The following is a 12367-nucleotide window of genomic DNA, read 5'->3' as shown; positions in this document are numbered from 1 at the left end:
GGAATGGAGTGTGGCTTTGGCGCAACCTCCGGACTCTTAGGACCCATGCATCATTTAAATAGCATACATCCAAAGAGACCCGAAGCAGCTTTATTTTGGCAGTCTGTAACAGGCCTTTAGTATTACTGAAAAGGCCTGCAAGAATGTTTTAAAATGTAGTGACTTTGTCTGACACTGGAAACTCAACACAAATTGTGCCAGGATGATCTCGCTTAGGAAACTGTTTTTCAGTTTAAACAAAATACAGCTTCACTCAAGTAATCTGTTGCTGGATCTGTTTGTAGCAGAGAATCATCTGAAGATCTCAGGACACAAGCAGAAGCACAGGAGTAGAGTCAGCCTTTCAAATATTGTGGCCGCAAACTATGAAGGACGGACTTGATCGGTTCAAACCAGCACCTTGAGTCAAGACCCAAAACAATTCAAGCAGCCAGATAATATGATAATGGCCAATTCCAGATAGTATTCTTGCAGTTCTGTACTAACTGAAGTATTTGGACTGTCTTCAAGGGCATTACTGAAGGATATTATAATGGTCTATAACATTGGGAGGCTACCAGAGCAGATATTGATGATACCAGGCTGTAAGCATACCATTAGAATAGTAGTTGGCGATTGAATCTCACCTGGTAAAAGGTGCTTGCCTCACCTCAGATATTTGTGGCTCAGGTGACGAAACATGGATTTACAAGCACATCCACACCTTGAACCTGATGCTTTAAAGAGAGTGCAGCCCTCTTCCGAACTAGCTGGACACCATTAGCTTGGAAAACTAGCCACCAACAGAACCTTCCCCCCCCCCCCCTGGATTGTGTCTCTGTTTGTTGGTTCTCATTCACTGCTTCATGAGAGTCTGATGAAAAAGTGAACTGTCTGTTGTCAGCCAAATCCAAACCTCATAATTATACCTCTCAGTGAGGAATCTTTGAATCATAGAATCATTGCGTTGGAAAAGACCCCAAGGACCATCCAGTCCAACCCCCTGCCATGCAGGAACTCTCAATCAAAGCATACACGACAGATGGCCATCCAGCTTCTGTTTAAAGACCTCCAAGGAAGGAGACTCCACCAGCCTCCGAGGAAGTGTGTTTCACTATCAAACAGCTCTTACTGTCAGGAAGTTCCTCCTAATGTTAAAATGGAATCTCTTTTCCTGTAGCTTGCATCCATTATTCCGTGTCCCATTCTCTAGAGCAGCAGAAAACAAGCTTGCTCCCTCTTCAATGAGACACCCCTTCAAATACTTAAACAGGGCTATCATATCACCTCTTAACCATCTCTTTTCCAGGCTAAACATACCCAGCTCCCTAAGTCTTTCCTCATAAGGCATGGTTTCCAGACCCATCTCTATATTGGTTGACCTCCTTTGGACACAGTATTCCAGATGAGGCCTGACCAAGGCAGAATAGAGTGGCACTATTACTTCCCTTGACTTTCCAAGTGTTTTGAACTTCATCTCCCAGAAGCTCCAGCAAACATGGACTGGGCTGGTAAGGACCTATAGTCATCTGAAGGGCCAAAAGTTCCTCATCACTCATGTAGATGTTGAACAGCATGAGGAACAAGGTGGAACCTTGCAGGATCCCAGAGAATGAATGCCAAGAGGTTAAGCTGAAATCTCACCCAGCAAATAATTTGGTGACTGAGACTCTAGGGCAGTGTCCCCAAACTGCCCTTTAAGAGATTTTGGACTTCAGCTCTCTCAAGCCTCAGCCATGTTGGCCAATAGTCTGGGATTCTGGGAGCTGAAGTCCCAAATCCCTTCAAGAGCACAGTTTGGGAACCACTGCTCTCGAGCATCTGCAGAGTGCCACGAAGAACAAGCGCCAGTGTTTCAGTTACAGGCTTTCCCAGGATGTTTAGGTCCTAGTAGCTGCCCAAATGTGCCTTTCCATGGCACCATACATGCCCCAGGTTTTACTTGCAGCTTTTGCTGTCCTGCATATTGATTTGACTCTACTCAATACTTCTCACTGAGAGTGGCCTGTTACAGACTGCCAGAATAAAGCTGCTTTGGGTCTCTTTGGAGGTATGCTATTTAAATGATGCATGGGTCCTAAGAGTCCGGAGGTCGCACCAAAGCCACACTCCATTCCTAAGCACCGGAGTGCAGCTTTTGGTGCAGCTTCCGGATTCTTAGGACGCATGCATCATTTAAACAGCATACCTCCAAAGAGACCCGAAGCAGCTTTATTTTGGCAGTCTGTAACAGGCCAGTGTCTCTTATTTTCTTTGCTACTTCAGGGGCTTGTCAGTTCTTTAACCATGCAGCAGAAGTAAGGCAATAGTGTCTGACTGCACTGTGCGCTTCACTTTTGCATTGTTCCAAAATGCACTGCCGAAATAATCCAATTTGAGACCGCTTTAACTGCCCTGGTTCACTGTTAGAGAATCCTGGGAATTTTAGTTTGTTGGGGGATCAGAGCTCTCTGACAGAGAAGGCTCTCACAAAACTACAGTTCCCGAAATTCCCTAACATTGAGCCAGGGCAGTTAAAGCAGTCTCAAACCGGATTATTTCTGCAGTGTGTTTTGGATCCTAATCGGTAGGCTTAGTTCTTCACAGACTGGAGGAGGTATAAAAAGCTAACCAGGCTATATCTTTTGAAACAGCAGCACAGACATTGTATTGGAGAATGAAAATAAGAGGTGCTCAGGTAGGCAATTTGAAATGCCTATCAGTTTACCAAGTTGGTTTTTACCTTTGTTCCCAAACCAACTTGATCTGATCTGATTCTGTGCAGCAGAAGTATAGGCTGACTGTGGTTTTAACGTTCTCATTGCCAGAAGATCACCCTATGAAAGTGACTGCTGAGGAGAAACACTGGCCCTATACAGACTGGCCAAAATAAAGCTGCTTCAGGTCACTTTGGAGGTATGCTGTTTACATGATGCATGTGTCCTAAGAGTCCGGAGGCTGCACCAAAGCTGTGCACCAGTCCTTAGGACTGGATTGTGGCTTTGGTGCAGTTTCCGGGCTCTTAGTATGCATGCATTATTTAAAAAGCATACTTCCAAAGTGACCCGAAGCAGCTTTATTTTGGCCTGTCTGTATGGGGCCTATGTAAAGAAAAACAAGCTACTAAGGGGACTTTTTCCCCACATAACACATAACAGAGCTGTGATTTTTGCTATGGTTCTAAAACCATCACTTTAAGCTTCTTCTGCATAAGGGGCCAAATTATTGCAGCTGTAATTTGAGTGAGCTTTGTGTTTGCAGTGGAAATATATGTCCCCCGTCTCTTATTAATCCAGGTTAGATTGTAAGCCTGAGGGCAGGGAACTGTCCAATTAAAAAGATTGTATGTACAGCGCTGTGTAAATTTACAGCACTTTATAAATAAAGGTTAATAATAATAATAATAATAATAATAATAATAATAATAGGTCAAGAGTTTGTCATTCGTTTGAGGCTAACTAGGGCTGCACCTGAATTGGGTTCTGAAACCATGGCTCTGTTGGCATCAGACTGTTCAGCCCTGCTAAGGAGAGAGAATTTGTTCCAGGGATGGCTCTTTTATCTGCACAGATTTTCAACCTTGGGTGCATGTTTGATGTTCCACCCTTTGGTGGAAAGGACATTATGCATGAACATTATTATTACTATTGTTATGGGGTAAAGAGAGGGGACGTTTAAAAGCGCTTACTATCTGTGGACTGCTTTTTCAGTTGTTCCTGTTTCATTTTGGGTACATGCATTCTGTAGAAGTAATGCAGTTTGATGCCGCTTTAAGTGCCTGTAGTGCCATCCTTTGGAATCCTGGGATTTGTAGTTTTACAAGGTCTTTAGCCTTCTTTGCCGAAGAGTGCTGGTACCTTGCAAAACAGCAAATCCCAGTATAGTCGCCCCTCCTTTCCCACAGACATGAGGTCTGTGGTCTTGAATATTCATGGAGGAGGAGAACCCATGGGGCTTGAATATATCCCTCACGAAAATGGAGGGCTAACTGTATTCTGCAGGATGGAGACATGGCATCCTACACATTAAACTGGTGTCGGGCTGCATTATTTCTACATTGTAGATGCACCTTAGTCAAATACCTTGGCTTCATGGTTTTTTTTTTTAATCTGTGCAAATAATTATTGTGTTCTGTTTTGATTATAGAGATATTTCACATTATTGATTACTATAGTAATCTATTCAAAGGAAGGAGGATATCTTGGTTTTTGGTAGCCATCTAAAAGAGGGAAGTGATATTCCTGAATTATACTCCGAAGCAATCATCTTAACATAGGCCTGTTACAGACAGCCAAAATAAAGCTGCTTCGAGTCACAGTGGAGGTATGGTGTTTCAATGATGCATGCGTCCTAAGAGTCCAGAAGTCGCACCAAAGCCACACTCCATCCCTAAGGACTAGAGCGTGGCTTTGGTGTGGCTTCTGGACTCTTAGGACGCATGCATCATTGAAACACCATACCTCCACTGTGACTCGAAGCAGCTTTATTTTGGCTGTCTGTAACAGGCCATAGGGATCGATGAACCACATCACAAAAACTACTGTCTTCAATTCAAACTGCAATACTGCAAACAGGATGAAGTAGTTGCGCACACTTAACCGCAACAGAGATGCCACTTTCAGGAAGATCTTACCCAAGAAGTTCAGAGCAAAGAGATCTTGCATGTGTAGACTGTGGCGCTTTAGGAAAGCCAAATAAAGGAGCTTTAGGACATGCAAAACATAGCAATGGTCTTGTTTGAGGCCCTTCATTTGCTGGAAATGTTGGTTTTTGCAACTCTTCGTTGGGTGTCTCCATAATGAACGGCTTCGTGTGTTTGTCCAGTTATGACTCAACTAGTAAGCAGCTGAAAGTTGTGACCTTTGAAAATAAAGACATCCAGGAGTCATGGCTCTAGTTCCTTATGAAAATGTAGTGTTTTGTTAATGTTACTGGACATTTCTCTTACAAATAAACCCAGATAAACTCATGCATATGAAACACTTGGATGTACAACTGCCAGTTTCTCCCCCGTGGTTCATCAGATTACTTCTTAGATATTTGAATGTTTCATCCAGATGCTTACTTCTCCTTATAGCCTTTAAAACACAGTGGACAGAAGACTTTAAATCTATTTTACTTGGAAGCAAGCTTCGCTGATTTCAATGGCGCCTGTGCTGGAACTGTAGCCTCGATCCTTTCCCGTGGGATGCAGCATATTTTTCAAATACAGTGCTACCTCGGGTTACGAAATTAATTCGTTCCGCGGCTCCGTTCGTAACCCGATACATTTCGCAACCCGAAAAGGCTTTCCGTTAGCGCTGGAAAGCCGCTAGCCGCGCTTCAGATTTGAATTTCGCGCCGAAACGCGCCGAAATGATTTTCGTAACCCGAAAAAACTTTCGTTACCCGGAACAGTTTTTTCCAATCTAACTTTTTCGTACCCCGGAAATTTCATAACGCGATCAATTCGTATCCCGGGGTACCACTGTATTGGCTTTAAATCTATTTTATGTGGCTCAAGTAACTAGAGCCATTTTTTTAGAGAGCATGAATGAATCAATTCGCGGCCATTTTGCTGATTGATCAATTAGGGTAATAAAAATACAAGTACTTAATAAAAATTGCAGGTGGCAAGTAGCATTGCATTGGTGCGTGAGAGGAGAGGGAATGCCCCTTCTGAGATGGCACATGCGCGCATCACCTCATATGAAAAAATAGGATGTTTTTTCTTTTGAGATACTATTTTTTTTTCAATGCAGACACATGTAGATTTACTTACTAGAGGAAAAGGTTAGCTTAGTGTCCTGACAGGTTTACCGTAATGCTAGGAAATCAACTTTTGCAGCAATGTCTGGCTATTAACAGTGATGATCTGTGAAGCAGACTGGCTAATTCCCATTTTTCCAGATTGACGGCTGATTTCTTGCATGCTGTTATCCCTTAGGTCAGGTGTCTTTACCGATTCAAAATGCCTGATCATGATGAATGCTACAGCATGATGATAGCTTCTTGTTTTTAATGCAAGATCCTCTTTCTGGAAATGCACCTGTTTTGTAAAGGACTGGCTTGGCCAAGGACTTCTGTCAGCTTGACTCAAATTCTTCCATGCAGTCAGGTGTTTGCAGGGATCAGTTCAATCCAAAAACTGCGTTGCTGTATTTTAAAGACTTTAAACATGGAATCATTGGCCTGTTACAGACAGCCAAAATAAAGCTGCTTCAAGTCACAGTGGAGGTATGGTGTTTCAATGATGCATGCGTCCTAAAAGTCCAGAAGTTGCACCAAAGCCACGCTCCTGCCCTAAGGTCTGGAGCGTGGCTTTGGTGTGGCTTCTGGACTCTTAGCACTCATGCATCATTGAAACACCATACCTCCACTGTGACTCGAAGCAGCTTTATTTTGGCTGTCTGTAACAGGCCATTCTGTCATTAAAGGGTGTTTTGGAGCATTAAAAGTCTGGATGTGAAGCCACACTTTTCTTTTAAGCTGCTTTGATCAGCAGTGTCTTTTCTGTTTATGAGCTCCTCTTTCTGGTTTGCATCTCCTATCCTTCACCTGCAAGTGAAGCTTTAGGATTCACTGTTTTTGTTTTTACAGTTGCCTTTGCAAAGTAAAAGATTTTAGGGTGACTAAATCCACTTTCCTCTTATTTCCTAGGTACTCTCTGCTCTTGACATTCTTCAGCCACCACACATTGACTACTTTGAAGAAATGTATCCTATACATTAAAATAAATCAATCTTAATCAAGGTAGGTGTGAATGATTCCAACCCATAAAATGGCCTGCTGGTTTTGAATTTGTAATCTCTAAGCTTTATGGCATCGGGGAAAGATGGTAGGTAGAAATCACCTTGTCGTACTGGAAACTGTTGATTAATTATTATAGGTCTGGTGTGCAAAGAGGAGTGGGAATGTAGATATTTGATAGAGGAGTTGAATAATACATTCTGGGTCATAAAGATGTGTAGAAAGGTGCCCAAGAAATAGCTGCAGTTAAATGAATTTGTAATGTGGGAAAGCTTTACACAGTTCAAAATTCTTGAATAGCAGAGGGGATTATAACCAACATGTCTCGAACTTTGTATTCTCATTTCATTTATGCGGGCTTTAGTTACTTTTTGACATATTATACACTCGTCTTTCCATATCTGCGGCTTTGACTTTTACAGATTTGATTATTCACGGATTTTACTAATATGTTCTCTCTAGGAATATCTAGGTCCTCCAGGGGAAATCTGTGGTCAACTTTAACCAAAACTTGCACTAAAAGAACTAGAGATTCCTAGAGAGAACACTCCACTAGGCATTTGTAGCTCCTCCAGCTCAGTTCTGTGGTTGATGTCTAGCAGATGTTGACCACAGAGTTGCCCTGGAGGACCTAGAGATTCCTAGAGAGGACACTCCACTAGGCCTTTGTAGCTCCTCCAGCTCAGTTCTATGGCTGATGTCTAGCAGAGGTTGACCACAGAGTTGCCCTGGAGGACCTAGAGATTCCTAGAGAGAACAGTCCACTAGGCATTTGTAGCTCCTCCAGCTCAGTTCTATGGCTGATGTCTAGCAGATGTTGACCACAGAGTTGCCCTGGAGGACCTAGAGATTCCTAGAGAGAACAGTCCACTAGGCATTTGTAGCTCCTCCAGCTCAGTTCTATGGCTGATGTCTAGCAGATGTTGACCACAGAGTTGCCCTGGAGGACCTAGAGATTCCTAGAGAGGACACTCCATTAGGCCTTTGTAGCTCCTCCAGCTCAGTTCTATGGCTGATGTCTAGCAGATGTTGACCACAGAGTTGCCCTGGAGGACCTAGAGATTCCTAGAGAGGACACTCCACCAGGCATTTGTAGCTCCTCCAGCTCAGTTCTATGGCTGATGTCTAGCAGATGTTGACCACAGAGTTGCCCTGGAGGACCTAGAGATTCCTAGAGAGGACACTCCATTAGGCCTTTGTAGCTCCTCCAGCTCAGTTCTATGGCTGATGTCTAGCAGATGTTGACCACAGAGTTGCCCTGGAGGACCTAGAGATTCCTAGAGAGAACAGTCCACTAGGCATTTGTAGCTCCTCCAGCTCAGTTCTATGGCTGATGTCTAGCAGATGTTGACCACAGAGTTGCCCTGGAGGACCTAGAGATTCCTAGAGAGAACAGTCCACTAGGCATTTGTAGCTCCTCCAGCTCAGTTCTATGGCTGATGTCTAGCAGATGTTGACCACAGAGTTGCCCTGGAGGACCTAGAGATTCCTAGAGAGGACACTCCATTAGGCCTTTGTAGCTCCTCCAGCTCAGTTCTATGGCTGATGTCTAGCAGATGTTGACCACAGAGTTGCCCTGGAGGACCTAGAGATTCCTAGAGAGGACACTCCACCAGGCATTTGTAGCTCCTCCAGCTCAGTTCTATGGCTGATGTCTAGCAGATGTTGACCACAGAGTTGCCCTGGAGGACCTAGAGATTCCTAGAGAGGACACTCCATTAGGCCTTTGTAGCTCCTCCAGCTCAGTTCTATGGCTGATGTCTAGCAGATGTTGACCACAGAGTTGCCCTGGAGGACCTAGAGATTCCTAGAGAGAACAGTCCACTAGGCATTTGTAGCTCCTCCAGCTCAGTTCTATGGCTGATGTCTAGCAGATGTTGACCACAGAGTTGCCCTGGAGGACCTAGAGATTCCTAGAGAGAACAGTCCACTAGGCATTTGTAGCTCCTCCAGCTCAGTTCTATGGTTGATGTCTAGCAGATGTTGACCACAGAGTTTCCCTGGAGGACCTAGAGATTCCTAGAGAGAACAGTCCACTAGGCATTTGTAGCTCCTCCAGCTCAGTTCTATGGTTGATGTCTAGCAGATGTTGACCACAGAGTTGCCCTGGAGGACCTAGAGATTCCTAGAGAGAACAGTCCACTAGGCATTTGTAGCTCCTCCAGCTCAGTTCTATGGTTGATGTCTAGCAGATGTTGACCACAGAGTTTCCCTGGAGGACCTAGAGATTCCTAGAGAGAACAGTCCACTAGGCATTTGTAGCTCCTCCAGCTCAGTTCTATGGCTGATGTCTAGCAGATGTTGACCAGAAAGTTGCCCTGGAGGACCTAGAGATTCCTAGAGAGAACAGTCCACTAGGCCTTTGTAGCTCCTCCAGCTCAGTTCTATGGCTGATGTCTAGCAGATGTTGACCACAGAGTTGCCCTGGAGGACCTAGAGATTCCTAGAGAGAACACTCCACTAGGCCTTTGTAGCTCCTCCAGCTCAGTTCTGTGGCTGATGTCTAGCAGATGTTGACCACAGAGTTGCCCTGGAGGACTTAGAGATTTCTACAGAGGTCTTCTCGCAGGTAAAAACAGTGTTTTTGTTATTTGCAGTTTTTCCATATTCATGGGGGTCCTGCTCCCCTAACCCCAGAGAATGTGGAGGGACAAGTGTACTTGTTTTAAGGAAGTTCACATTATTACCATGAAAGGCAGAGTTTCTTTTTTCCTTACCCCTTCAGTGCTTGCTTATGAGTAAAGGGATTTGCAGGTCTGCATGGATTACAGGATTCGTAGTTACTGAATACTATAGGTTACTGTTTTGGGTCAGATAGGGTTTCCTTCCAGGAGTCTACAAAAGGTCAGTGAGTTTCTATGTCAGTGTTGTTGAGATGGTTGTGACTCTATATTGAACTGGTGTATTCTCCTGGGACTTTATCACACAAGGGAAATTGGGGGTTTAAAAAGGCATTTCCCCAGGACATTCGCGCAATCGCGGCAAAGATTTTCCCACAACGTCACGATTAGAGAGGACTTATCCTGGGAAGAACCAGGAATGCTCCAGCAACAAACCGTTCACGGTGAAATCCATAAATTTGGTTCTGTGGCTCCCGGTGAATAGCAAAATCTTTAGATGCTCAAGTTCCATTAAATATAATGATGTAGTAAAGTGGTACCCCTTATGGAAAATGGCAAAATCAAGGTGTGCTATTTGGAATGTACACTCGTCCCTCCACATTTGCAGCTTTGACCTTTGCGGATTTGATTGTTCATGGATTTTATTGGTTTGGAGCCTGATAGAAGCTTGATCTTCCTTCACTGGGAACCGGGTCTAGCTCTCCTACTTAGGATGGGAGAAGTAATTGATTAGAATAAAGCCCTGCCTTAGATGTGCATGGGAGGAGCAAGACCTGTTGTAAGGATTCCCTTATGATACAACAAAAGTATCAAGGTGTTCAATGGAGGCTGTGAGGATGGAGGCTCACAGACGTACCTGCTGTTCAGTGCTGTTCAGTTTGCCTAAAAAAGTTACACAGGCCTGTTACAGACTGCCAAAATAAAGCTGCTTCGGGTCTCTTTGGAGGTATGCTATTTAAATGATGCATGGGGTCCTAAGAGTCCGGAGGTCGCGCCAAAGCCACACTCCATTCCTAAGCGCTGGGGTGCAGCTTTGGTGCAGCTTCTGGATTCTTAGGATGCTCGCGCCAAAGCCACACTCCATTCCTAAGCGCTGGAGTGCAGCTTTGGTGCAGCTTCTGGATTCTTAGGATGCTCACGCCAAAGCCACACTCCATTCCTAAGCGCTGGAGTGCAGCTTTGGTGCAGCTTCTGGATTCTTAGGATGCTCGCGCCAAAGCCACACTCCATTCCTAAGCGCTGGAGTGCAGCTTTGGTGCAGCTTCTGGATTCTTAGGATGCTCACGCCAAAGCCACACTCCATTCCTAAGCGCTGGAGTGCAGCTTTGGTGCAGCTTCTGGATTCTTAGGATGCTCGCGCCAAAGCCACACTCCATTCCTAAGCGCTGGAGTGCAGCTTTGGTGCAGCTTCCGGATTCTTAGGATGCATGCATCATTTAAGCAGCATACCTCCAAAGAGACCCAAAGCAGCTTTATTTTGGCAGTCTGTAACAGGCCACAAGATCCATTAGCAGATTTAATTTAGTAATCAGAACTTGCTTGGCTCTAATCCTTATATGAAGTTACCGGTTCACATTGTGAGTACAGCAGAGACTTCTTGATCTCCAGAAGGGCTTCATGCTTAGATCTGGACCTTACCTTGCAGTACCTGAAATTAACTAATTATGATCTCCTGTTCTTGTTAGACTTCTTTTTGTTTTCTGTTTTGTCATTCTGTGGAAATGCTTTATGTGTGGAAATGAGATATAATGCAATTTCCCCTCAAACCCCCCCCCTACCCATTTTTTCTTCTCGTTGAGTCTTTCATTAAATTTGAACTTGCTTGATAATATTTTTGTTATTTGAGTTTCAGAGGAGGATGCAAGGAATCTACGCCGCCAAGGACAGTGGTTTGAATAAGAGCTGTTTTGCTCCTCTTAGGGAGTTTACCAGCTTACAGCTCTAAAGATCTTAAAGGCAACAGTCTGCCTAGACTCATCCAGCTAATCCATTGCTATATTTAGAGCTAACTTAACATGTTAGAGCAGATAAAAAGATAATTGCCATAAAACTCAGAAAAGGCCTTGGTACCATTTGATCTGGAAGAAAAAAAAAGAAGCGGACAGACAGTGCGTTTCTGGATAGAATGTGTGCAGTTTTTCAAAAAAGGCTTTCCTCCAATGCATAAGAAAATGGACAGACCTTACAGTAGTTGCAGCATTAAGAACACCAGACTGACGACAAGAACCTCACACTTAAGCTTTAAAAGACATGCATGAGGATGGATTGATGAAGTAGGATGGTTTCAGATAGTGACAAGGGAATTCTGCTCATGATGGGGTGCCATCAACTCCAATCAGACCTTTGTGCTTTCCTGAAACTGGGGCCTGTTACAGACTGCCAAAATAAAGCTGCTTGGGGTCTCTTTGGAGATATGCTATTTAAATGATGCATGCATCCTAAGAATCTGGAAGCTGCACCAAAAGCTGCACTCCAGTGCTTAGGAATGGAGTGTGGCTTTGATGCAACCTCTGGACTCTTAGGACCCATGCATCATTTAAATAGCATACCTCCAAAGAGACCCCAAGCAGCTTTATTTGGGCAGTCTGTAACAGGCCAGTGGCTTCATCCAGAGAGCAAGGCTTTCCGCCTTCCTACGCTTAGGAAGAGGAACTTGGCAACAGCTTTACCCTTCTTCAGTCTCCTCTTCAAAATACTTCCAGCTACTTTCATGAAATGAGCAGAGAGGTACAGCTCCATGATCACGATCAATATAATAACATATACATTTACTCTTCTGAGCAACGACTTTAGCCGCATAATGCTTGCCTGCAGTGACCAGCTCAGATACTTGGAAAAATAGGTTTTTTCTTAGCTTGAGATCTCTGTAGATGAGAACAGGAGGGTGCTGATCTTCGATGGACACATCTGTAGCGGGAAATCCTTCTCACTTATAATTGCCATACACATCTTGTAGATAGATAGACTCTTCCGCAGGTTGCATGAGCCAGGAACCAGTGGTGAAAAATTTAGGAACTGTCTCTCATTTTTCCACTTGACAGCTGAGTTTCAGATACTTT

General features: G+C 44.1%; 1 protein-coding gene across 2 annotated transcripts in view; it reads left to right on the top strand.

Moving 5' to 3' along the window:
• The window catches only part of NLK (nemo like kinase), a 142154-nt gene that overhangs the window by 78108 nt on the left and 51679 nt on the right, over window positions 1-12367 (top strand). For both annotated transcript variants that reach the window (XM_089494045.1, XM_089494044.1), the window contains exon 3: window positions 6598-6653. In XM_089494045.1, the coding sequence (XP_089350171.1) occupies window positions 6598-6653 (56 nt within the window). The remainder of the gene's footprint in view (window positions 1-6597; window positions 6654-12367) is intronic.

Source organism: Sceloporus occidentalis, unplaced genomic scaffold (assembly GCF_023333645.1).
Source record: "Sceloporus occidentalis isolate IW3139 unplaced genomic scaffold, rSceOcc1.0.p SCAF_69, whole genome shotgun sequence".
Classification (NCBI taxonomy): Eukaryota; Metazoa; Chordata; class Lepidosauria; order Squamata; family Phrynosomatidae; genus Sceloporus; species Sceloporus occidentalis.
Note: the sequence above shows the minus strand (reverse complement) of the source record. Positions and strands in the feature narration are given on the sequence as shown.